This window comes from Porites lutea, chromosome 2 (genome assembly GCF_958299795.1).
Source record: "Porites lutea chromosome 2, jaPorLute2.1, whole genome shotgun sequence".
NCBI classification, from domain to species: Eukaryota; Metazoa; Cnidaria; class Anthozoa; order Scleractinia; family Poritidae; genus Porites; species Porites lutea.
The window spans coordinates 37,261,909-37,288,411 of record NC_133202.1 but is presented as its reverse complement, the minus strand read 5'-3'; the positions used below and the strand labels follow the sequence as shown (position 1 = coordinate 37,288,411).

Here is a 26,503-nt window from a genome sequence, read left to right as displayed (position 1 = left end):
TGGTTACTGTTACGGAAAATCATATTTTAGAGTGAGCTTTGTATAAAGCTATGATTTTGCATACATTCTTGGGAACAGCAAAATGATTTAGAACAAACCTTCTAAGTATAGTGTTCATTCCGTGCAATAACGCATAAATAAAAGGTTCTGGAAGAAAAGACACCTTATTTTATACCACTGAGGACAAGCAAAAAGGTCATATGGGTACCTCGGTTAAAAATATTTAAATAACTCTATTAATTAATACCAGTTCTAATTTAAAGGGAAAAGTTATGAGAATTAAAAAAAAGTTGTCTGTACCACGAAGCATGCCTTCACTGTTTAGACTGAGAGTCCTAAAGCTTTTTTAGCGTGTATTCGAATATCTTATGAGATTATGACGATAAGTCCGCCACCCACACCACCCTGCGCCGTACTGTTTTCATTCAGCGGCTGGTCAGCGGTCACCTTTATGAGGTAAACATGGCGATCACCTCCTGATCACCGTTCTTGTCGATCAGAAAATCAAAATACCAGTGTGATATGGCCTCGAAGATGACGCAGTTATGTTGTTTGATTCGTATTTCACATTCGAGTCGAAGCTTGGGTGGCACAGGTTATTTTTTACGGTGGAATCGACAAGGGAAATTCGAACACTAGGGGTCACTAGTTGTAGTGTTTGAATTGTTGGAAGAAATGGTCGCATGGGGATGTAGGAATGGTAGGTTTAACGAACAATTTCAAATTTTGCCTCTTGAATTGAAAGTGAAGTTCATTTGAATGCTTTCGTATGTATTTCTGACTGTTTTAGATCTACCTGCTCGATTTGTGTCTGCTACGCTTCATGTTGACAAGTCCCTCAAAATGGCGGCAAAACTTGGAGATTGCCGAAAATTAGGTAAGTTCACGGAGTTATAAAGTTTTAGTAAAGGTCGGGCCGCAAAGTTTTTTTCTGTAGTTACCTTTTCTATGGCACCTACTTCCTAGCTATATTAGTTGGATTAGTTAAGAACGCCTCACTTTTTCAAAAATGTACCTTGAATATGATCGGTTTTCGCGTGTGTGACTTAAGTGAACCGATAAGGTGTCGTTCAAGTCTTCCTGTTTGCTTGATTGAAACGTGATGTTCACGAAAGTCGCCTCGATGGATAAGATAGAGTTATTATACATGTCTGTGGTATTTAATTTTTGCTGAGTCCCGTACTTTTTTGTAAATTGTCCTCCAAAGTTGTCTCAAATTAAAGTCTTGAAAAGTGTCACGACAGGCCTTCGCTCGAGTGAAATTTAATTTCCGTAAAACTCTGAAAAATAAAGAGATCCGATCAAACGGATTGTGGTTTTAGTATAGGTACATGAATGTCTTACAACACACAAGAAATGAGGTAAATCTGTGTCTCAAGGAAAATCGACCGGACCGCTCTTACAGAGACACTGTCTTAATGTCCACAGGCTTATACCCAACAGGACAGAGCACGCAAGTTACCCGATAAAATTTGAAGATATCTTGGAAAGGTAAGGGAGCACAGTATGTGCGCAATTTGGGCAAGGTTTAATTCCAGTCGTTTTGTACTTTAATTCTATTACCTTGTAAGTAAGAATAAGCTCTAGAGCATACTTTTCCTCTTAAATATCGTACGCTTATAAATTATTAACTTTTCTAGGATATTAATAATTTGAATAGTTATTTATTATCAGGGGGTATATCTCGAATAAAAAATAAGATCACTGCTCTGATTATTTTGTATCCCAAGCCTCGGCTAAACATCATCGGGCAACATCATGTTTGTCACGTACACGTAATGTGGCGAGGCAGAAAGACGGGGCGGGGGGGGGGGGGGGGGGGGTACATGAACAAACAAAGCCGGTTTGACCGTACATCGGAGAAAGTGAGCCCACTGACATTGTCACATTCTTATGGGACCGGAGTCCCCCGGCCTCTTTTTAACCTTGGTTGCTTTATTGGGTGAACGCTCGAATATTTGTTCGTGACAAAGACGTTGGATGAAAATGTTTTTAGCTACAGATCAAACATTGCAAATATGCAAAATTTAAAGAGGCTGCTGAACGGGCCAACATACTCTTTCCAAATGATATTGGGCGAACATATTTTAACGTTTAGCCGTAGCTTGAATCTTAACTACTTAAATTTTACCCTTATTACCAAGGGGTTTCTTATGGCTTCATTCCAAAAGTGGATGAAGGCCTGGTACCAAGGTTAGAACAAACAAGATGTGTGATCACTGTCTCCTAGCAACATCACCACTTAATCATTAACAAGGGTGTAAAGATGTGATCACACAGCATCAAGTAACCTTGAAATACATTTCATTACTTTTTCTATAAAAATACACAAGGAGAAATTAAATTTTGAAAACCTATCACCTATCTGCAGTCAACTCTCTCAAAGCCCTTGTAGGACACCTTTCTCAAAGTTGCACATCAGCAAATAGTTGGTGCTCGAGAGTCATGCAGACAACTGAAGTTAGGGATGAGGTGTTAGGCTTGGAGCAATTTCACTACATTTACATGATTGACAAGCAATAGGCCATTTGGATGATGAAATCAGGCTACTACTACTACCAGAATTCATTTAGGGTTTCTCTGTCTTGTGCAAATTAGGGCTTGTGTTAATCAAACCTTGCTGAGATTACTAAAACTACTTTAACTACAAAAGGAAATACCAGATAAATTCTGGTCATGGTGGTGACATGACACCATTGTGCAAATAGCCTATAAACCCCTTCTGAACCCAAAATCATCATCACAAAGTTACTGTATTTTTTTAGATATTTAACCAAAAATTATAAAGAACTAAGGCTGATTACAATTATAGTACAATGCATGCGATTTAGTAATGATTGAGTCAACTACGAAGCCTGGTTTCATTATGATGATCACTTTGATCACTGGAAGTCAGCTATCTTTGCAATAATCATTGCAGCCATTACAGAGCCTCCTTATGGGTACCTTGAGGATGTAGTTTCTGTTGGGCCTTTTTCATTAGTTTTTCAACAAAATCGTCACATATCAAGAATTGACTTGCGGCATACTGCTACTGCCAAGCTCCAGCAACCAAGACAACAACAAAGGAAGCAAGAAAATAATTAAAAAAAGCAACAGGTCTAAACTGAACATACAGCACACTTTTTTCTGCTCGCCAAAGAAAATACTGTAATTCAAGATTTTTTCAAGCCCTAAGCTTGCTACTGTTGCTACAATTGTCGAATTATTTTAGTGGTTGCTGCAACCTTATAGAAACCAGCCTTCAGCCATTGATGATGTGTTAAAGGTATGCACATGATGTGTGCAAACAGACATGCATGACTGTGTTGCCATAATCTGGAAGTAAAATTATACCCCTCAGTTGCACTGCACACCTTGATTGATCATTCCAAGGGCTTTTTTCTCCTGAAAAGTCGAAAGCATTCTTTCTCGCCTAATGACCATACTCAGAGATACAATAAATATCTTACTAATCTTAGGTTATGGAACGCAATTTCTTCCTCTGGATTTATGACCCAAACAACTGGGCCAAGAGACAGAGGGAAAACTTGGTCCATTACTCCTAGTTCAAATCTTGAACTTGCTTAGTGAGAGGCATGTAAATACCTGATATTTTGCAATTCTTGGTGTTGTAGATGGCAAAACCCAAGTCATTGATAAACCTGATGGAAAAATACTTAATCTACCATAAAGTGTAATTGAAATTAGTGGTCAATAGCTAGAAAGTGCATGAAGTCCTTCTTATTTTGGATTGGAGATCTTGTTGGTCGCCCCAGGTCTTTTCTTCCACCCTTGTTTGTCTTGATCTCCAGGAGGACTGGACCCTCCAGACTTCTCATGAGTTCAATAGCTTCAGTTATCTCCTCTGGTTGTTCAGCGGCTAATACCTGAACAAAGAAACAGATATCAATGAACCATCTTATCAGTTTTACATACACATGTGCATAATTTCAGAGGAGACCATTTAACAATAACATTTAATTTAATATTTTAATACCTAAGCTTCAAAAGTAAACAAAGGGACACGCAAGTGAGAGTAAAGAAGGGATGTAACATCCAAAAAATTTGAATTTGGGAAATTGTGAGATTGATTGGTATTGCCAGAAAGAACAGGAAGAAAAGTGTTCACTTGCCAAAAATACAATATAAGCATTGTGCAAATTGGTGGTGAGATGGAAGCGACGTTATTCAGCCTCTAATGCCAACATAGAAGTCCTTCTAAATTTGACCTAGATTGTATGCCTGGCAATCCAAGCTAATTTTAAAAGAATTTGTATTGGGGAGGACTCATCAAAGCATAACATCCCTACCCCTTATACCTCAGCACCATTTTTTACAATAACCCAGTGATTTTATGGCAAGTGGGTAATCATCATCATGTTCTTTCTTTGACAATCCTAGCCATAATCCCATCATTATTTACATTAATTTGGTTTTTGTGAAATCATCACTTCTGCACTCTGCATCCATATTTTGTGGGTGTTTTACTTCTGTTAACAGCCTCAGGGTGATGCAAAGAAAATCATTTTTACTACTTGCAAAAACCATTTGGGCAAGCTGAAGCTAGCATTTATATTTCCTAGCCCAGACATCATTATATTTCAATTAGCCCTAAAAACTTCTTGACCAGCAGAATTGATTTCAGTTCAGACTTCTCTTAGTTGAATTCCTCAAACAATATCACTGGCTCATCGGGCAAGTTAAAAACAGTATTTACTAGCCTGATAGCAAAATCCACTGCCCGAGGCTATTGGACACTACTTTCTTTGCATGCTGAGCCTAACAGGAATATCATGTTACCATTATCATTAGGTATAAAGTTAGTTCTTTTGCACTGTCCTGTTAATTCCCTGATCAGTCAAGTCCGTGTGATTTGATAAAACTGGTAGAAGAAATAACTCAACTTAAAAATTAAAAAATAATAACATTTTGTACACTGCGTCCTCAGACTTACTGATCTATATCCACATGCTCTGCCGATTTCCAGAAAATCAAAAGTTTGACTAAAACCAACTGTGGGTTGTCCTCCTACTGAATCATGGCAGCCATTGTTGATTAAAATGTGTTTGAAGTTTGGTACTTCACTTTGTCCAATAGTGGCAAGGGCACCCATGTGCATGATCACAGCACCATCACCATCAATGCAAAATACCTTACCAATAAAAAAACAACAGTAACAATTTAGACCTCTCAAATAACATGTTCCTGCTATTTATTTAGCATCAACTACATGTACCAATAACCAAAGGTTGGGGAGTGAGAGTGAGATGAGAGGTCAAAACCAGTGCTCAAAAAATTCCTCTCCAATAACTTTCAAGCAAGTAACTTTCAGGCCTTCTTATGTTTCCGAAGGACAAGCTGAAAATTAAAGTTTTTTTTTTCAAAAACCATGAAAACTCTGTTGCTGCAATAATGCTGTCCTTTACTAATGTAACTTTCACATGATAGAAGGTTGAAATGCACACGATAAGATTATATGTGATAGAAGGTCCAAATGCATGATATCAGATGAGATGAAAGTCCAAAGCTTTTTTCAACAAATGCTTTGAAATAGATAATGAATGGCAGAAAGCAGGTACATGTATTACCTTTACCGGTAACTTAGCAAAAGTGAAAAGTGAAAATAATCATGATACCTGTCTTTTGGGTTTAAACTGGGCAATACCCAATGCAATAGCTGACGCATGACCCATAGATCCGACAGTCAAAAAATCCTTCTCATGGCCATGACCCTTGGCAACCCTGTATTCAAAGAGCTCCCGCGACAGCATACCAGTTGTACCAACGACCACATCACGGTCTTTTAGGGAATCCACAATGACTTGCAAGGCTCCTTCCCTGTTCAATGGGTAACTAACCAAGAGAAAAACAAAAATGATCACAAATTGAATACACTCAATAGGAGAGAGTAAACTTCTGACTTCTGATTTCTCTTAAAATTAAAACTTTTGTAATAAAGCTTTTCTTACAAATTTTTACCAGTAGAATGCCAAAAAAGGGTTTGTATATATATAGGTCAAACTGAACTTCACATCAAAATTGTTTCAACCTCAGAATGTTGAATCTAATGTTGATTATAGTCATGATCATGAATTATTAGGGCTAAGAGAAAAAGGATGATTTGTGAATCAGCCAGGCTGAAACCATTTTAAGTTAAATTTCATTTTGACCTACAACATACAAGTGTTCAATAGTTGGCCTTTAAATGGCTGTTGTAGAAAGGAAAATTTCAGCCTTTGACATGTGCTTTAGTCCCCACACTACATTTGATGACAGGATGCTGTTGTGAAGAGCTTACTAAATAACTTAGAGTAAATGTACCTAGATTGACTGTTAGGACAAATAATAGTTTCTGAAGAGAGGTTGCCGAATGAGAGGTTTAACTGTAACATATTATGCAGCAGGAGATATTTTGGGGAGTTTAATTTTGTGGATCAATGTTTTTTGTACTATATGGAAGCTGTAGTTGAACCTTCATTAATAACTAGCCACCCCCTTGTCACCTTCTTTTGGACTGCTATTTTTCTTTCACCATATTTTTAAAATAAAGCCAAGAAATTAATGAATCAAATGCGTGATGGCTGCTTAATCGAGGTGAAAACAATAGGGGAACTGTCATTTGGATGACCAAAAGGTGGTAGTTTTTATGCAGTTTTTGTTGCTGGAGATTTCTTTTGGCAATTTTCAGACGGTTGTGTTTTTAGTTTATTAAACTTAACTTCAGAGGAGAACATTTTTTGTGGGAAAAATTGGGTAGGAATTTTTTTTAAGCCGGCACACCTTTTTGTTGACCATAAAAATATGTAAATTCAAAAACTAGAAACAAAAAAATTACACAAGCACAAAAAAATGGAAAAGCAAGACAAAATTGCAAAAAAGCCAAATAATAAAACTTTGTGTCACATGGTGATTTAAATTTGTAACTTCCTGTTCTGTAGGTTCCAATAACAATTATCATACTTTAAAAAAATTGAAAGTTAAAGTACTAACAGATCTGGCTCTTTTTCAAGCTTGTATGGTAAGAAGTTTTGCCTCCGCACTAGAAGACAGTATGGCCCCTTAGATGTTTCCATATGTTTTCTGGCAACATACAAAGCCTGAAAAAATGTCAAATAATGTGTCAGTCAGCAAACATCATGGCAATCAACAGTTTTCATTCTTACATTTTAAGTCAAAGTTTACCTATGTAAAATAACTGAGTACAATAAACAAATTTTACCATGCAGTTTGAGTAAATAAGGTTAAAAGAGGTAGGGCATCAAAGAACCCTTTTCCCAAACCTTACATTAAATCCTATAATGCTGATGTGGAGAAATGGTTAACAGTAAAGAAATTAAAGGATCTCTCTGGCCACCCCAGTATACATATTCTCCTGATCCTTGCATTTCATTATGATGCAAGAATATCACTAACAAAACTCATGATCATGTTTGGCAGATATCACTTCAGAACACCAGTAACAGACCCCTTAAAAGCCCCTTTTTAATGGAAGTATGTGTAGCTTTTTTTTGTTTTTTGTTTTGCTGTTGCATACTCTTCACATAAATTATTTTTATTTCAATTTCTTACCTGTTCAGCACCTTCCTGGTAATCAGGTAATACTTGGAAAGGAATGCCACACGATGCTGAAAAAAAAAAATCACAAAAAGAAACATCAAAAGTGAAAAGGTCTCAACAGTTTGTTCAGTTTTACAAACACTGTCACATTAATTATAGTAAGAATAGTAGGGGTACCATGGTAATAACAGCTTCTGGAAAAGTATCTCCCAAGCTGTTCAAATTGAGTTCTCATGCATGTAAATTAAAAGGGTATCATCTACACATCTGCCCTTACTAAAAAGTTACTATAATGCATCAATTTTCAACTAATTTCTCACTTAGCAACTCTGGGAAAGTATTACCCTTGGGAAAGATGGTAAAAGACTCAGGTGTAGTGTAAAAAAATATGAGAAAACTGTAATTTGTTTTCAGTGAACAATTTACTGTGTTCAGTATTTTTGGAGTCTGTACACCAGTTAAACCATGTCACTAGCACATAACTAAAATACTGTGGATTGTAAAAGGCTACCAGCATTAATTTTCAGTTTTTTGCCTGTGAAGTTGACATCAAGTTTTTTTTACCCTAACAATTTAAATAAACCTGACACTAGTGGCCTCTTAAAGCTGCTAATCTTGAAAGTGAGGAGAGTCATAACATTAGAAAGGTCTCAAAATTCTGAAGACGAGCCTCTCTAAATATAAGTGCTCCAAATTCAAACAGCCTTGTATAATAACTCTCAAACTTTGACAGAATACAGTAATTTTGTAGGGATACATGTACATGGATAAAGAGAAGTTAGTGTACCAAGTATGCCAGGTGTAGCTTGCCCTTGTATCATGTGCTGTGGTTCATCTCTTTTTCCAGGCTCTCCTCTCCACCCTACTAACAACAGCATGGGGATGCTGTACACATTTGGCACAGCTAGGGACATCAGAGGATTGACTATGTTTCCTAGTCCAGAATTCTAGTGGAAAGAAAAAAGTTAGGTTATAATAGGACAGTGCTAACAGGGTTGTCATTAAGAGCCGAGGGCCGGGGATTTTCCCCTGCTACTAAGAGAGTGGCCCCCGGCTACTTTTATTGGAAAATAGAAGAAAAATAGAACCAAAAGAAATCCCTAGCTGTTTGATTCCCTGCCGACTTGTTGTATTTACCCGGCAACTTGAAATCTTAGTGACAACCCTGTGCTAAGTAACTAGCATAATTATGACATAAAAAAATAAAACTGCTATAAAATGACACTTACATGCTAAGAGTGGCCTGTACATTATACATAAATAAATGTACATATGGCCATTACTTGTAACCTATTTACTGAAAAAAAGCAACCACACCCCTAAAACCACTCCATTCCTTGACAGTTATCACCCTTCTTCCAAAAAACTATTTTTCTTATTTCCTCTACTCTTACATCTAATAGTATGCTGCAGTTATTAGTTAAAACTCTTTAATCATTGCTTCCATGCAGAGAGACAAAAATATTCCACCCTTTTTCTGGTGCACCTACAGATACTAGCAATGTTCAAACTGGTAACTGTGATGTTTCTTCCCATGATGTGAATATCCGTTTTGATATTTGACTTAAGATGATGCAATAATCTGATACAATAAATTATGTTACCACAACAAATTTTAAGAAATCACTTCATAAAATATTTCTTAACCAAATCCCACATATAATTTACAATGGAAACAAATGAAAAAAAGTAAGCCACCCTTGCTTCGGATTGTTCCCATCTTACTCAATGTGGCAGACAAGATGGGGAACAAAAATTAATTTCCTTGGTACTTATTTGTTACTATCGCCCGGTTCAGACTCTGAACTTTTCATGAGCCAAATCTAATACATTGAATTAAGTACATGAAAAGTTTGATGTCTGAAACAATTAGGAGCGCCTAATTTTTACTTGGAACAGCTAAGCCATTCTTCCTGCCTAGCCCAGTCAGGAATTTTGACTTCGGATTGACTAATTGAAACAGCGTTGATTCACATGGCGAATTTGTCATGTACCCAAATATAAAGTATTTTGTAAGAAGTTTGACCAAAACGAGCATTTTTTTCTGCAATTAAGATCGGCATCTGAATCATAAATTCAGCCTTAATTGGAATTATAAGGTTCGGCTCATGAAAAGTTTGGCATCTGAACCAGGCCAGTAACTAGTAAAGTCTTGTGTGCCTGACAAGCAAAACATGAAGTCTCCCCAGCTTTAAACACAGTGCAGTCTTGTCAAACACAGTTATAAATATAATAATTTTTATTGCGAATTATTTTGTGGCCCTTATATTACGATATGTATCATATTGTTGTGAAGTATTTTATAGGTTGTTTTTGGTTTATTTCATGTTTATACTTGAAGTTTCACATGGGCTTAGAGTTTTGTTGTTATTAGCTTTGAAGATCAAGGTTAATTGGTGTTTGAATGAACAAGTTTTTTAATTTTGTGACCTTTTTTAACTAGTTTTTTTAACACGTCTCATTTATTACATTTGAGTGTCAGTCCCTGAAGGGGCACATTTTGGGATGATCACTGACCTTAATTGTTACCTACATCAGATCACAGAGTTCCTGTTTTGGTTTAAGGTAAAGCCTTGTTAGTTTAGCTATCAAGTTTCCATTGTTTTTCTTGTACTTGACATTATTAAGCTTATAAGTTTGTTTATTTCATTTTGGTCATCAACAGGAAATTAGTTTAAGTCACTTAAGGAAGCAAGTTTGTAACTCTCCTGGTCAGCAAGCCCAAAGTCGTACCTACATTCACACATTACATCACTACATTCACTACATCTGGCGCAGTTTTTTTGGTAGTGGTGTGCAGTTGGGATGTTGTAATTATGTTAAGTAGAGGTTGTTATAGCCAAATTCGTTGTATCACGCTGCGCGTTTTTCAAACTTCGAAGGAGATTTGGGTTTTTCTGTTCCGTCAATCATCTTAGTGGACCTCTTAGGAAACACATGTTTACTTGAGATTGGTGCATTTCGATCCACTTGGTTTGTTTCTGTGTTTCACGGTTCGTTGCTTGTGATTGCCCCGTTTCAGGCAATGATCGACTAGTTTTCTTCTAAGCTTTTTATGATCTTTCTTATTCTTGTCTCTTGCAAGTCAATAAAGCAATGTCTGCCTCCTGCTCTCAACAAAAATTCCACTCATCATCACGATTTCCTTCGCTTTTCTTGAGCAGTTTAGGGTCATTCTTAATTTTGTTTTTGCGGGCAAAGCTGGGTGAGTTGTGTTGCATTGTGATTTGTATTAACTCCACCCCCACTCAAATGATTGACAGAACAGAAAAACCCATTCCAAATTTGCAAACACACAGCGCGATACAATGAATTTGGCTACAAGTGATGCAGTAGAAGAAAACATATGAGCTGCTGTGAAGAATAAAGAATACCAAGATGCAAACTCAGATACCTAGTACCTCTAAACCTAGCAAGCGAGGTGCTCTAACACCCCCACAATATCATAGGAAATTGTATCATTGTAATCCAAGTTCTACATGTACTTTAAATAATAAGATAGAATATTCTTGAGTTATCTTATGTCCATATGTATCTATAAGGAAACAAAGAGCAAGAAAGAAATAGCTGATCACTACTACCTGAAGATAAACCACCCCTGCTTTTCCAGTTGCCATGTGATAACCAGCGGCCAGAGCAACTGCCTGTCCTTCGTTACTTGTTATGACATGACGTGACTTTGGAGTGACAGCTGTCACATAGGCACAAAAGTCTTTAAGCAGGGAGTCAGGGACCCCACAAAAATAATCCATGCCATGCATACACAAGGCATTGTAGAAGTCTTTTGGGTTTAGGAAGTCTCTCACTAGCTCAGTGAATTGACCTGCATCTTCATTCCGTGCCTTCTGCTCAGCGACCTACAAAATGACGTGTGGTTCCATAAATTATCCAAAAACACTCAAAGGAGGGTCAGTACACATTTTGAGGAGGCAAAGGGTATAAATTAAAGGCAAAGAGACGTGGTTGGCTCAAATCAATAAACTCTCCTCCATGAGAGAGTAAGAAATTTTCTGGATGGAGTACAACACCATCAAGAAACAGAGTAAAAAAGCCAAGTTTCAGTGTTTTGGAAATCTGATTGGAGTATTAAAACGGTGAAATTATTTATTAATGCGCACCCAACCATTAACTTTTAAAAAAGGAAATTACGCCTGAGAATCATGAAGTGAAAAACTCTGCAAAGCCCTCATGAAACTGTAATATTTCGTAATTCATTTGCGAGATCTCTTGCATGACGATTGTTTTTCACGGAAAATTAACATATAACGAAACGCTGGAAGAGACGTAAAGCTTATAATGCTTCAGTTAATTCTTGCGAAGGACGCGCGATCATCAGCTGTTACTCACTGTCACACCACGATGTCAAAGTCGATTCTTCATTGCACACGGAGTTTCTATATTTGAACGTGACTCGATTTTATTTTCTTTAAAACGTTCGTAAACCAATATGTCAAGCGTCACACATGACTGCTTTAGCACAAGAAATACATGTATAAGTTTATACGAATACACTTCTGACTGACTGTTTTGCAATTCAACAATTACTCGCGAGAGGAGTTCAATGAACATGGATAATCCCGGAAACGAGCCAAGTTTTAAGGCAAATCAGGAATCTGTGACTAATGGGCGAACCCAGACTCACTGTGACTAAATATCAGTCCATGTAAAAGCAATCTTGAAAGTTTGTAATGGTATAAGATTAAATGAGCTAATTAAAACGCATACTTACCTGAGTCTCTGGATTAACCACCTAAAAATGTCACAAAAAATACAAACGAGTTAGCCACCGAAACATAAGCGCAGGCTTAACACAATCAAGAAACAGGAAAAGAAAAAACACCAAAGAGGAAGCTTACATCTGAGGATTTCAAAGATCCCAGTGATAAAGAACGCACCCGTGAAACAACCTGCGAGAAAAATATCAAATTATTTTTCTTTAGTTTGAAGATCAAGACCCCCTCATATCGCACGATTTATTCCTTATCTCATTTGCAGTGCTTACGTTGGTTGTAAGAAGGGGTTTATGGCGGCGAAAAAGCGCAGAAACAAGAGAAACACTAAACGCCATCTACACGTTGCATACACTACACAAATTTTGAACGCTTTTATGAACCCAACGCTAGTAACGCTAAAAAGTAAAATTACGACATATATTGCGCAAGAGCATGGATTTTCGACGACGCCAACTGACCAATCAGGCCACTCCTATTCCAAAATAAGAATGATCATGATTATACGACAGAGCTCTCAACATACACCGTATTCGACATTAAAGCTGTTAACCCCAGAAATGTTTATGGGATGTCATTGTGTTGCCAGAAGAAAGCCAATGGGAATATAATATCTGCTATGCAAAAGGATCTGAACTCAAACAAGAACTGGGTCAGAACTGGGCAAGAACTGGGTCAGTTCATGACAGAGCAGTACGTCTTATGTATAGCACACAAGTGGCCAAATTTGTAGCCGTTTTTAGATAAATTTCACCGAGTCACACGCAGCTAGCCTGGGTGGCAGGCGTTTGAGAGGGAAGGGAAAGGGGATTTGAGGTACATGGGAAGCGGGAAGGGCTCGCGAGGAAGGAGGGAAGGGAACTCGTTGTCTCTCGCGCGCAGTATTCTCTTCCCCTACACTTGTTAAGACACAAACCACAACGACAAACCCGTGAGGGTCAGCTGCAATACTCGTCACAAATCTTGAAACACTTGTGTGATTTTCCTCTTCCCCAATGTTGATTTGGGTTTTGTAGTCTCAGTGCTCCAAAATACGCGAGGCTCAACATTGGGGAAGGAGAGGGGCACATTTGAGTGAGAACGGATCAGAACGAGGGTGTCAGGAGTGAATGTAAGAAATTTGGAGAAAATTCAAGACAAATGGCTCCTGTTTCAACGATTTGCGACGAGTATTGTGGATCTTAAGTACCCCTTAAGTAGACCTGGATCAGTAAAATTTTCAATATTAAATTTTAAAATTAAAACAGTAAGTAAACTGATCCTTACGGCAAGAAAAGAGATAGAAAAAAGGAAGAAAGCAAACAAAAATAAGATGGTGAATTCTATCTGCCCGATATTTCGGGCAGATATAATTCGTCTTTAACGGAGGCTAAAAAAGTAAAATGAAACCTTCCCTTACGCTTGCCAGGGAGGCTACACGAAGCCGTTTTTTTGTCACGCAAGAAGAGCGTTGCGTGACGAGAAGGCCTCAAATGACATAAGGAGACAAGGCGAGGATTCTATTATTGTTAGTTTTAAATCCAGAAAAGCGCGCAAGCAACCATTTCCATCTAAGGGCCGATCCGCACTAGCGAAAAGCTGTTTATTTAAAACAGCAACTTTGTCAGGTCCTTTACTCCGGACAATTCTTGCAAGGACCACTTGGACAATCAGCAACTAGGGAAAGCCGGATCTTGTCGAAGATCAGGATCAGTAGTACAAAATAACACTGAAAATTGAAGGCAAGGCTGATCCGACAGCTAAAGGTTACAAATTTATTTGCCCAATATTTCGACTAGACAAAACTAGTCTCTATCAGGGGCTAGAAAAGCTCAGTGAGAATAGAAAAACGGTTACAGTATTTTAAAAAAATAAGATGTGATTGGTGGAGGAATACTATAGACAAAAACTTGCAGAAAGAGGTTATATTAAAATATTTGTCGATAGATTAAATTTCATCTCGTCTTTTCATCCTATATGGTTCAAGTGTTTTGCCTTTAGATAATAAAAATCCGTCGGGCTTGTTTCCAGGGAGAATCAATCTAACTGTCAGCAATGAGAAGGGATCAGCTGATCAGTGGTCAATTTTTGCGGACAGATGTATGAGTGTGATCGCTATGAGTTTGTTCCCTCGGTCATTGTTAAAGGACGTCACTTTGTGTTCGTTTAGTTTGTGTAGACCTTGTTTGCATACACTTGTATTCAACGACGAAAGAAAGAAAAATGACGTTTTAAGTGGACAGAAAAAGAAGTCTCTTACCCAACCTTGCTCCCAGGATGCTAAAAAAGGCGTCTACCACACGTACGATGCACGTTCTATTAGCGTGGTTGGGGCAAAGACATTCCTAACCTAATTCAGGGTTAGTTCATCAGGGGCCAAAGCTGATGAGCGGCTTGCCTATACACGTCAGCCACATACGTCGATCACTGCTACATTTTTGTCGATTCATACTGAGACATATTTTGAGACTGAAAAGTCTATTTAACTCATGAACAGTGCAAAAACAATTCGGCGTTTGTTTTCACACTTGGAATTGAATCATGATGTCCTAATTTTGCTGGTTCTTCCCTTTTTTCCGGCACAATACATTGACAGGACTTTATCATTAAGTAATTAACCGATCTATGTTTTTTTTAAAAAATAAGTTCTAACGTAACGTCACATGCAATGTCTACTGACTGAAAAGTTACAATCAAACAACATTTAACTTTGAAAATAAAAAGGAACAGAAAAGAATGAACATGATGGAATTTTTCTTGACTAGGTTGTGACTTGAAAAGTATCTAAAAACGTTCAGGTTGGGTCTTCAATGTCATTCTTCAATGCTTTTTTAACTACGTAATTAATGAATAAGTGCTAACTTTGAGAAGTTGCAAAATATGACCTTGGTCTTTAATAAATGTCGCATGACATATACGACTAGCTAAACATCTGATCATACCCTTGTTTGTTTCATGCTTTTACAAGATTCAGAGGAGATCTGTAGGGACAAGCCTTGGGGACCGGTTTGGTGAAAGCTAAAAAATCGAATAACTTTTTGTAACAAGACTTAGGCCTTGCCAACACTAATGCGTTTTCAAAAGTATGCGTTTTCGTTGTCATTGAAAAAACCTCTATCGATTTGCGTCCACACTAACGTTTTGATGCGTTTTAGACTGTCCACAGTAAAACGTTCGAAAACGGTAGAATTGCACGTTGCGACGTAAGTTGAACTCTATGCGCATGGCTACAAACACACGCGCCTGCGATATTTGACATATTTCAGTCATCGTTTTGATTTTGATGCGTTTTCGACCGTTTTGGATCGGTCGTAGCCTGTAAAGCCTGTAAATAGACGTTGTTTTATTTTTCTTTTCGTTCTTTTCAAAAACACCGGCAAGCTCTTCCCCCACACCTACCCCCTTGCGCTGACGGTCAATAAATCTCCGCGGACTTTGAAGACTGTGAACAGGCTAGATCGGACGGTCCACACTGATAGGATATGTAATATGCGTTTTCAAGGAAAACACTTAGCGTATCCTCGTATGAGTGTGGATGTAAGGCCTAAGCTGGGGCATCGAAAATGTGTACGTTTTCAAATGAAAACGCTGTAGTGTGGACGCCAACGAGCCATCCGACCGAAGACGCGAGGATTGCGAGGCAGCAGCAGAATAGAGCCGCGCAAGACTGGGCAATAGGCAGAAAAATTCTCGATCGAGCTTCAAAAAGTATAACCTGGGTGCTCTCCATTATACCGGACCAACAGGTCAGAGACCACTCGGACTAACCAAGGGAAAGTGGAACGCGTCGGAACCAAAACTCCGACCGAATTGATTGTTGGTATTGACGTAAGGGATAGGGTCACAGACTGCTAAATCGGAGAAGCCAGTAATATATTTGTCTTTGAAAACTCATGAACACCAGAAGAAAAAACAAATTAAGATGCACTACTGTACCTGAGCCTTGTGTGCAACTGTGCATAAGGAGAAAGTTTAGGTGTTGCGTCTATTGCACTAGTAAGCACTTCCATCTGAACCATCCGCCATTTTGACTACTATATGTAGTGACGAGCTGGAGCGGGACTGGAACAAAATTTTTTTGAAAATGGGACGGCAGTTTTCGGTAGGACTGGACCGACCGGTCAAAGGGGACCACTTTGACCTGAAAATTTCCACCTAGGCCGAATCGTTCCATTTAAGTTTGGACCGAAATTTCCGACGATAACACCTTTTCAAGAAAATGATCCTTGTAACAGGAAGGGCCCAAGAAACTGAACCATTTCAGAAGCAGTCAGTGCATGGTCTCCTTGTAATATGCAATATCTTATCCAACAGAAAAGTGATGGGAATAGGCAGATGCAGTGGCCAGAGGATGCGCTTTTTACATAAACTCAAAGTCTCTTAACTAATGTACAATAACGTGTATCACTCAGCCAGAAAGTAGATTACTCTCTTGGGAGTTAAAGCGTTAAACTGTCAAAAATTTTGTAAAAGAATTGTTTACATACGTTGCAGTGTCTAAAAGTACACTTGCAGCGCAGTCCAAACGTTTGCAGAGAAACGTCACAATGCCCCTCATCTTTGAAATAAATGTTGGAAAACAAATAACTTTTGTCTGATCTTGTCGTGTTTCTTGCGTGTGTGTGCGTGCGTAAAGAATATTGTCTGCGAAATGACGTCACTTCTGCACCTAAAAAAGCTATTCATTTTTTCCCAGCTGTCAGGCTTTTTATATATGATGATTGATCTTTGGACGATTCGTGAAAATGAGGTGATAGTATATCACGCAAAGACATAACGTGGTTCCAAATGAACTGGAAATGACGGAAATCAACCCCACTAGCTTGACTTTCCGGCAGAAACTTTAAAACGTCGAAAGGGGTATATACGGCGGGGGGGGGGGGGGGGGGGGAGGGGGGTACTGCCATATATGGGCTATTATAGGTATGTGCCGATGTGAAGAGTGTGGTTTTCAAGCAGTTTACTCTAGGATAGGGTATATCAATCAGAGTGTTTGGGTCTAGAATAGGGTATCATTTTTCAGGAAACTGATCAGTTGGTTGCAGATTTTATCGAAACTAGGGATTGTGGTATAAGGTTTTGTTTTGGCTAGACTACTGTGCTAGTGACCTCAGGGAGGGTTTGGGGAGTTTACTCTAGTATAGGGTAGCAAAATTCAGCTGAACTAGCTCTGGTATAGGTTAAGGGTTCCAGGGTCCCAGCGGCACATCCCCGCCCAGAAATTCCTGAAGTACCCCCCCCCCTCCGGGGGTATATAGTAGTACAGTCAAAGCCCGCTTTACAGATACCTGCTTAATACGGACACCTCATTATTACAGATAGTTTACTTTGTCCCTGGGGAAAGAAAGCCCTCAGTACATGTCCTCTAAATTCAACCCGCTTTACGCTCAATTATTTTGGACACTTTCTATAGCCCCCCGCCCCCCTCCCCAGTGTCGGTTTTGACTGTAAATTGGCCAATGTGGAGGAGTCGACACGTCCATTGGCCAAGAAGAAAAATCAAGGGTTCGTCGGGACGATAGAAAGCGATTAAACAAGATTCGGAACATAAATTAAATGAAATGAAAAAATAGAAAGGCACACATATATCAAATATGACTAGAAATTTTGGAACAAACTTAAGGACTGTGATGCCCACAACACTTTACGAACAGGATTGCTAGCAAATTCATGATTTTCTCTTCTTTCCTCTAGTGAGCACAGGTGAATCTATCTATCTTCGGCCTTCCGTGGTTCTTTTCATTTGCATTTCATGGCCCAGCCTTTGCGTTAGCAAAGCTCCTGTGGCCCCCAAAACAATCTTTACTCCTTTTGATAAGCTCCTCTTCAGTAACCGGCGTCATCGCTAAGACCTTTTATATCTGACTATATTTTTTTTTCATGTTATTTTCAAAACGCGCTAGAATTCGGCACGTGAATACGTGTAGTGAATCTAGTAGTATCTCATGAATCTAGTAGTATCCATCACCCCTAAGGGAAGGATGTAAGCTTGTTACAACTTATTCGTGAAAGACACTTTTCAGTGATAGCCTTGTAGCAAGCTTTTCCGTGAGAGTTCGTCGAGAACGGGTTGGAACAAGAGAGATACGCAGGATAACTCGATCGGAAAACGCTGGCTCTCAAGCAGGCTGAGGAAACCTTTTTCACTGCTTCATTTATTTATGCTTCTTGGGCTGGGTGTTTGTCGAAAAAGGCGGTGAATGTAAGAACACAAAAGGCCTTTGATCGTGGGTATTAACAGTTTCATACACAATAGTCCCGTGAAAAAAAATGGGGTTGAGATATCTTTATCATGGATCGCATGACTTGAGGCCAAAAAAGAGAAAAAAAAAACCAGTATGATACATTAAGAATAGAATAGTTGTGATCATGAACTATTCTTCAGGAATTTAAAAAAAAAAAAGTCAGTTAGAAAAGAGAAGGTAGCAGAAAAGTCGAGAGGTTCGAATCTTATCTTCAGAGTCAATAATTGTGACACGCAATAGTTAGTCTGTTATTTTCACTCAGTGATGTTACCATTCAAAAGAAACCTTCTTAGCAGTAGTTTGCTGTTTGGTATGTTATAGAATTTTTCTTGGGATTTCATTTCCGACACTGGGTTTGGCAATTTTTCATAAGTCTAGTAGTCCGGATATTAGTTGAAAAATATGCACATTTTAACCTTTAAGAACAAATTCGGTAGACTCAGGTTTCCACAGATTTCAAAGACATGGTTAAGAGAATATGTTTAAATGACCAAAGGAGTTATCTTAAGTCGATCATTTATTCAATTCTCATAACCTTTTTTCTTGATTACGTATGGATATTGCTAAGAGAAAATCAGTGTTGATCAACTTCGGGACTTAAACTGTTAACCCTGTCAGTCTCAGAGACACTTGAGGGATATAACTACGCTGTTAAACATAATGTAAAAAACACCCCTTGGGTTTGAGGTTTTTTCAAATAACAAAAATCCCAGTATGTGAAGTTTTAAACGACAAATTTAAATTGACTTGACTTGCAAATGTTTTTTCCTAAGATTGTTTTATAGGATCTAGACTACCATTAAAATAGGTTTCTATATTTGAACGTGACTCGTTCTAATCCTTTGATACGTAATTCTTGAAAGCTTCGTAACCCAATACGTTTAACGTCACAAATGATTGCCTTTGCACGAGAAAAATAAATATCATTAAAATGGTCTCTTGAATGAAGCATTGACGCTTGCATTTCTAAGATTCGGAGGCCGCCGGATACGTAAGACTCCGGGCGTAAGACTTTCTGAAAATCTTTTTACAGCCATAGCCGATGGACAAACAATGAATTTAGAGCTTTTCAGTTTAAAACCAAATAAAAAGGCTATTACTGTTGATCGCTGAATGAGCTTACAGCTTTTGCAACTTTGGTATAAAATCAACGGGTATGGCCTACAACGCACCAGCAACATATTTTCTTTATGATAAATTTCCTTCTTCTACTTATGAAATGAATCAATAAATGTATGTTGTTTAATCCATTTCCTTCATTAATTAATTCTTGAAAAGTAAAATACAAAGATACCTTAACTCATTAAGGCTTTACTTACTTGAATTATCTTAAAATTCTTATTAAAGTTACGTGGCAAACTTGCGTTGTTCAGTGGAAGGTAAACATTATAAAACACAATACAAACTTAACGTACCTGACTTTCTGGGTTAACAGCCTGGAAAATACGACAGAACAAATAATGAGTTAGCCACCATAATTTACGTTCAAGCTTGTAGGCAGAGGAAGACAACAAACACTGCAGAGGAAGCTTACATCTGAGAATTTCAACGATCCTAAGGTCAGGCAACGCACCCCCGACACAATCTGCGAGCAAAATCAATAAACTTTCTTTAGTCTTGATATAATTTCACCCTTGAATCGTAACGTTTATTCCTTATTTCATTTGGGGTGCTTACTTTGGTGATAAGAAAGGGTTTAGAGCGGGTGAAAAGCGCAGAAACGAGCGAACAATTTAGAGCCATCCGAACGTTGCATGTACGTAGCCGAGAAAAGAGTTTCCTGTACGAGTGATTTGCTAAGTAAACAGTCTGGGAACGCCGGAATTGTTATTGCGAGCCAATCGCTCTTCAGATTTAGGTTGACGTCACTAAGGGCAGGTCAGAAGGCGCGAAACATTATCCGTATTCTATTGTTTGTCAATCGCTGTAACGGACATGAAACAGAACGCTTATGCACGTACAAGAGTCAGGTGATTTAAAAATTTACACGAGAACATTTGCGAATCATATTTTTCCTGCGGCTTTGTCAATCAAGTTTGGCCTGCAGAGATGGAGTTAAAGGCAAAACATGAAATACATGATCAAAATAATAATATTGTAATTAAAAATAAATAATCTAAATAACTCAATGCAAACGGAAAAAATAACTTTTGTACTGTCCAACAGAGAATGTTGATAATGGACACATTATTGGTATTCTACACCCCCAGACACACCCCCAATTACCCAGCCAATGACAGCGTTTAGAAAGCTCAAAACAAATGCATACCTGCACGGAAGGTCAAGAAGGACAAATTGCAAATGAATCAAGGAAAGGCAACTCTCAAGGAGATCATCTCTCTTTTTTTTTGGAAAAAAAAATAGAGAATAAGTAGAACTACTAAAGTTTAGTAGTTCTACTTATTCGCAATTTTTGTTCCCCCCCAAAATATCGGATGTTTGTCCGATGAGGATTCAATTTTCACGCAAGAAGACATTCAAGCTGTGTGGAGTCATCACCCTGGGATACTTTGCACAGTGCTAGGCGACCAGCATCCCCCCCCCCCCCGCACGGACGGCTTCTCTGCAGTGGTTTGCTACCCGAACACCTACAGTGTTTCTTCATCCGAATGCTAAAAGCCGGGGCCAAAAGACCCTCCACCGACTCTTCACCGTTTTTGTTTTCATACTATTTTGGCATGGTGGAGCAGTTTCATCGACACCGCTGGAAATACCCTCTTAAAATCAGTCAAGTTACCAAGTTTGAGAGCAATTTGTCAGTCGATAATCTAGACCTCCAAAGTCACAAAATTTGACAAATGCTTTCATTGTGGAAGTGGGGGAGGGAGTTTGTGCTCCCCCCCCCCCCTCACCACCAACAAAAACGTCTCTAAAATTTCATCGCGACTTTGTGGAATGGTTAATATCTCCGCATCGCATTAGATGTATCACTTTCAAATAAATAAAAGGAGCTATTTCCGATGTATAATCCCTAACTTGTCCTTAGAAGAACAAAACAAAGCAAAATATGATATGGAAGGTTCTTTTTACTCGCTTGTGTTGCCATGAAAGAAACAATTGGAACCGCGATCTAGGAATAATTGCACAAATACCGAGATCTGTACCGATCTACAGATCGTAGAATATCCAAAAATTGTTGAGTGCTCTTTTCTCTATGAGGGGGGTGAATAGGTCCGCGGATCGGCGGATTTGGCCTTAAAAAGCTCACGGATTGTGGATTTCGGCGATATATCGAGCGGATTCGCGGATTTGAAAAATACCGTGGATCGCGGGTCAGCTGAAAGTTTTGGCCCGGTTTCCGGATTCTGTCTGTCTAGAAGTTCGGATTGTGGATCGGATCATCAATTTTCGGTCAGCCTTGGTCAATGTGCTGGTGTTTTGTCGGCTAACGTTCCACTTCCGAGGTTTCCGGAAGAGACTTTCTAGTGACCCGACGTATATACATGTATTCTAGCATAGACAGCGTGACAAAAATGACGTCAGGCAACCTTGTGCATACCTGAACCATGTGTCACCATGCAGGAACCACATTCATTTCGTAAGATGAGAGTTATTTTTCGTAATCACATCCGCTGGACTGTTATACTGGATTTTTGGGCCCTCACATTTTAATGCTAGGATTGACAGCGACTCATGAACTATAAAAAAAAAATCAAATTTACAAACTGGTCGGTGAAATGATAAACTGGATTTTGCTCCTTATATCTAATGCTAGGATTGACGATCATTGAGTACAGAACAAACTACGAGTAAATGAAACTCTGTATCTGCACCGGAAAACAAATGCAGTTTGCCGTGGCTAACCCTTTTACCCGTCTGTTGTTTAAAGTGGGAACATGTTTATGTGAAAAAGATTATGGTCTCAAGACCTCTAAGATGAACCATGGAAAATACTTACTGGTAAACAAATTACCATGAAGTTGGGTTCTGCCTCTTCCGAATTTTGCGGCTCGACTAGAAGCATGTCCAAAGTGATGTCAGTAAGTAAATTTATTGAAAAATCTTTTACGCAACACCAGATACTTTCATTTTGCAAGCTTGCAGACTATTTGATTAGTCAAATCTGTATTGTTGGAAGAAACATTATAAGCTCTGTCCCTAATGCTTAATGTTTTGAAGCTGTAACGAAAACTTCTTAAACATGAAGTCCCGCATCTGTTGCTTTTCATGCTACAACGCTACTTTCTATATACCACGAAAAATTAGAAAAAGTAACACGGATTCGGATTTGAACAAAAATTAAGTCGGATCGACGGATCGGGCCTAAAAATACCACGGATCGGCGGATTTGCATACCCCTATTCACCCCCCTCCTCTATGCTAGTTATTAACTGTATTTTATTCATCACTTGTTGACAGGTCATATTGAGTACATTGTGAGAACTATTGTGAGTAGTCGAAGTGTGAGAAGCCTTTCCAGGTTTCTTTAGGAGACCCCCCCTAATACCGACTGAAATGGGAAACTCAGGCGAAATTACGATAATGACATAAAATCAGGGGCACCCGACGACCGAATGTTTTCAGGCGGCGTCAGAAGTGTCTCAAAGCAGTACTGACAAAGGGGTTTTAACTAATGCTTTAGAAGCCTGTTTGGTTACTTTGGAGCTGCCCTATAAACTGTTTATCTGTGCGGATGTCTCTTAGGGGAGCTTCCGCAGCCTCGAAAGTTTTAGGTGAATTTCTCGTCTCATTCTAAACTGTTAGAGTGTTATCCTGATAGAGCCGGGCAAACGTTCGAGGACAGCAAGTCCAGGCGTAAGTTCATTAGAAAAATTCTAGGGGACGTTTTTTCTTATAACGAAATTGTCAGGCAGACCTTTCCTCGAAAATGATCCTGATATCTTGGTAATAAAATGTGAGAAACATAACCTCCGAAATCGTAGGTTACGGGTCAGCTACTAGAAAAGCGCTGTCAGATTATCTTATCATGACCAAGTAGAACGGTTATCCGAAAAAACTTTTCAACTTTTTCGAGCTTTAGAAACTGAATTTCTAGGCAATACATGCTCCTTCGAGCAGCTATTTTACAGAAAAAAAAATCGTTGGGTTTCCTTGATTAAATGGCTACAGATTCATGTGAAAGGGCTAGGAAAGAACTACCACTTAATTATACTCAGGAAAATTAGACATATTCAACGATTTGTCACGGCATGAAGCAGCTGGAAAACTGGTTTGACTGGACTGGACTTATAAAACGCCGACTAAATGAAACTGAAAATATTTCTCGATTAAAACAATAATCCTCTGTTCAAAGGACAAGAGCCCTACTAATAAATATTATCATAATTCCCATCTGAAACATATACACTAAACGTCCGACTTGCCAACATTCATACTAAATAAAGTTGCTGTACTTTTAAATGAATTAAAAGTTACAGCCTTTTTCCTGTTCAATATAACGAGCATCTGAGCTATTTCACGTGGTCTTTCGGCATCCATCTTTAAACATGCTTGTAACCAGTGCTTTTCTAGACAGTCTCTGAGCGAGGAATATCGGAATTCTTGCCTCTTATTTGCGCAGTGAAATATCAAAGGCATTATTTATATGCTCCGAGAGCGCGCGAGGGGAGCAGCCAAATGAGGGAGAAGGCCTCCTCTACTTTCCCCCCATAGGTCGCGCACGTCCTCGATATTTCTCCTTTTCGCTCTAAAAAACCGGCGCCTGCTACACAGACTACGGGAGTAATGGCAAGGAGATATTGTAAAAGTTCAAACAAATGTGTTTTATTTTTGTCACATGCTTGGAAAAAAACTTTGAAGAGCTAAGTTAAAATTTTGATTTGTATTGCTCTTAGTAACGTTGACTTATAATAGCTTTCAAAAAGAGCCATAATAGAACACTGTCCTATGATGATCTCTTGCTTCCAATAGTACATGATGTACTACATTTTTGTGCAAGAAACTATAATACTTTTTTCAGGACCGCGGGTAGAGAAATTATCATTTCAATAAGGAAAACCACATGCTATGCAGCCCAAATTCAAAGGGAGTTCCTGGAATTCGAATTTTATAAGAAAATATATGGGGGTAAAAAAATACATACTTAAAATATTCGAAATATAAATGACTCACCTTGTGTTTGTGTTATGTCTTTTACTGTCTGTCTGCTTCTAGAGCCTTTTCAAAGCCGTTTTGGCGAGTTTTAGATTTTGAGTTGTACTTACAATTATATAAAATACAAGTATAAAGGAAGCCGGGGCCCTTATTTCTTATTGTAAGTACTGTAGCTTATGCCTATCTGAAATTCATTATCATTTTTTTTTTACAATTTTTTTAAAACAAATTTATTATTCATTAGTCAAAACAAAACTCTTGAGGCCTCACTAGCCTCGCTTTCGCGCAACTAGACCCGGGCTGGCCGAGAGGTCCGCCATATTTGCGTTCGGTGTATACTATAACAAATAAATAGAAACAAGACAAACACTAGCATGAAGGAGACCAAATACTAGCATGAAAGAGGCCAATGCGAAATAGCGCGAACGGGACACGTGACTAGTCTTGTGGCTTAGTAAAATCTAAAAAAAAGTTATCTTAAAACGGTAGTTAAAATGTAATAATTAAACGTTGAAATCTAATAAAAATGCGCAAAAGAAAGTAATTAAAGTGTAAATTATGAACGGTGGCACGGGCAATTGCGAGAGAGGAACAAGAGACAGGGCATGCCAATATCACTGAAAAGTAGTATCTAACAAGGAAAAGTAGGTAGCACGCGGATAGTTCTTAAAAATGCTTAGGCTGAAGAATTGTCGGAAATAGCTAGTCTGCAAATAGTATTCCAGGGTTTTACAATCCATTCAAAAAAATAGGCCTGAAAAGTAATGGTTTTACAATAGGCAAGTTTCAACATAAGGGCAGGATTCTGAGAACGAGACCGGTCATGTGAGACAAAGGTAACGAAACGATCGATATTTAAGTCAGTAGATCCAGAAATGCAATTAAAAAGGAATACATGCAAGATCTCTAGTTTCCCTATCATGTAAGTGGAAGTAGTCGAAAAGTCAGCAATCATTGTTTGTAGGAGACCTCGCCGATTTTAGTTCTGAGTATCGAGCGAGATGCACGCCTCTGGACTCTTTCTAGGATCATTCTCAATTTGAAACTTCCGGGAGACCACACATCTGTGGCATAAGAGAGTGGTGACTTCGCTAGAGAGGTCTAGAGAGAGATAAAGTGTCCGCCTGACTTTAACATCCGTAATAAGTGGACAGGTTCTCTTCAGGCGACCTAACATTCTGTTAGTTTTGAGTACAATATGCATAACATGCGAGTCCCACAATAGATTGTTTGAGATGATATCGCCGAGGTCCTCTTTTTCCAAAACACGTTTTGTATAAGTATTGCCAAGGTAATATTGATGAGTTACAGGTGATTTCTTCCCCGTGACTGTTAACACTTTACACTCAGGGGCGTTTAACGTCACGTTTGATACATAGCTCTGACGACGTCAGGAAGGTCACTCACTCTGATAAATATCACAGAGCGGGGGCCAACAGTGCTACCCTGAGGTACATTGAGGTATAATGTATAAAGTTAGGTTTTATAGGAAACCACCAACTCAAAGTTGCCTTAGGGAAGGCATAGGTGAACAGTTTCCCAGAAACCTAAATTCATCCATCTTGTTTTCGTAAGACTTTCCTTTAAATGGAGCAAAATGTAATTAAAATCTCATTAGCATACGATCCTTTCGCCGCTTACTTCATTTATTATTAATTTTTATTAATTTTGTTCATGTAAGTAGAGAAGAAGGTACCGGGGTGTGTTTCTTTCTTTCTTTTTTGTCAGTATGTAATTATGTGTGAGTCTGCGATGTATCTATGTTTAGCTTTTTTTTTCCTTTTTTTGTATTTTTCCTACGTGTTCATGAGTAAGTGTGTAAAAAAATGTAATACATGACACTAAAATTCATTAAAATACCCCCCCCCCCCCCAAAAAAAATAAGAGTTTCCTTTTTCAACATTTACTTCTTCCTTGCTCTTCCTCACGAAAGAAGGCGGCGAAAATAGGGTGAGT

The 26,503-nt window shown here is 38.5% G+C and overlaps 1 protein-coding gene across 2 annotated transcripts; it reads right to left on the bottom strand.

Annotated features, from left to right (window-relative positions):
• Positions 1-2,599: 2,599 nt before the first annotated feature.
• On the bottom strand, positions 2,600-20,265 carry LOC140928533 (phosphonopyruvate decarboxylase-like). Of its 2 annotated transcripts, XM_073378285.1 has the most exons (12): positions 20,171-20,265; positions 20,028-20,078; positions 19,909-19,929; positions 12,396-12,446; positions 12,269-12,289; positions 11,121-11,396; positions 8,327-8,486; positions 7,552-7,607; positions 6,973-7,079; positions 5,619-5,835; positions 4,937-5,134; positions 2,600-3,869 (listed from the first exon to the last, which is right to left on the bottom strand). In XM_073378285.1, exons 1-12 carry the CDS (start codon positions 20,234-20,236, stop codon positions 3,687-3,689), a joined length of 1,407 nt encoding a protein of 468 aa, XP_073234386.1. In that variant the 5' UTR covers positions 20,237-20,265; the 3' UTR covers positions 2,600-3,686. The 2 variants fall into 2 exon arrangements, with proteins under 2 accessions (XP_073234386.1, XP_073234387.1); XM_073378286.1 differs by lacking the exons at positions 19,909-19,929; positions 20,028-20,078; positions 20,171-20,265 and adding an exon at positions 12,542-12,645.
• Between the last annotated feature and the right edge of the window lie 6,238 nt (positions 20,266-26,503).

Coding starts and splice junctions, on each gene's coding strand:
- LOC140928533 (XM_073378285.1), bottom strand. CDS start 20,236: ATGGCTCTAAATTGTTCGCTCGTTTCTGCGCTTTTCACCCGCTCTAAA. Junction 20,079..20,170: donor AACCCTTTCTTATCACCAAA/GTAAGCACCCCA, acceptor TTTTGCTCGCAG/ATTGTGTCGGGGGTGCGTTG. Junction 3,870..4,936: donor GAGCATGTGGATATAGATCA/GTAAGTCTGAGG, acceptor TTCTTTGTTCAG/GTATTAGCCGCTGAACAACC.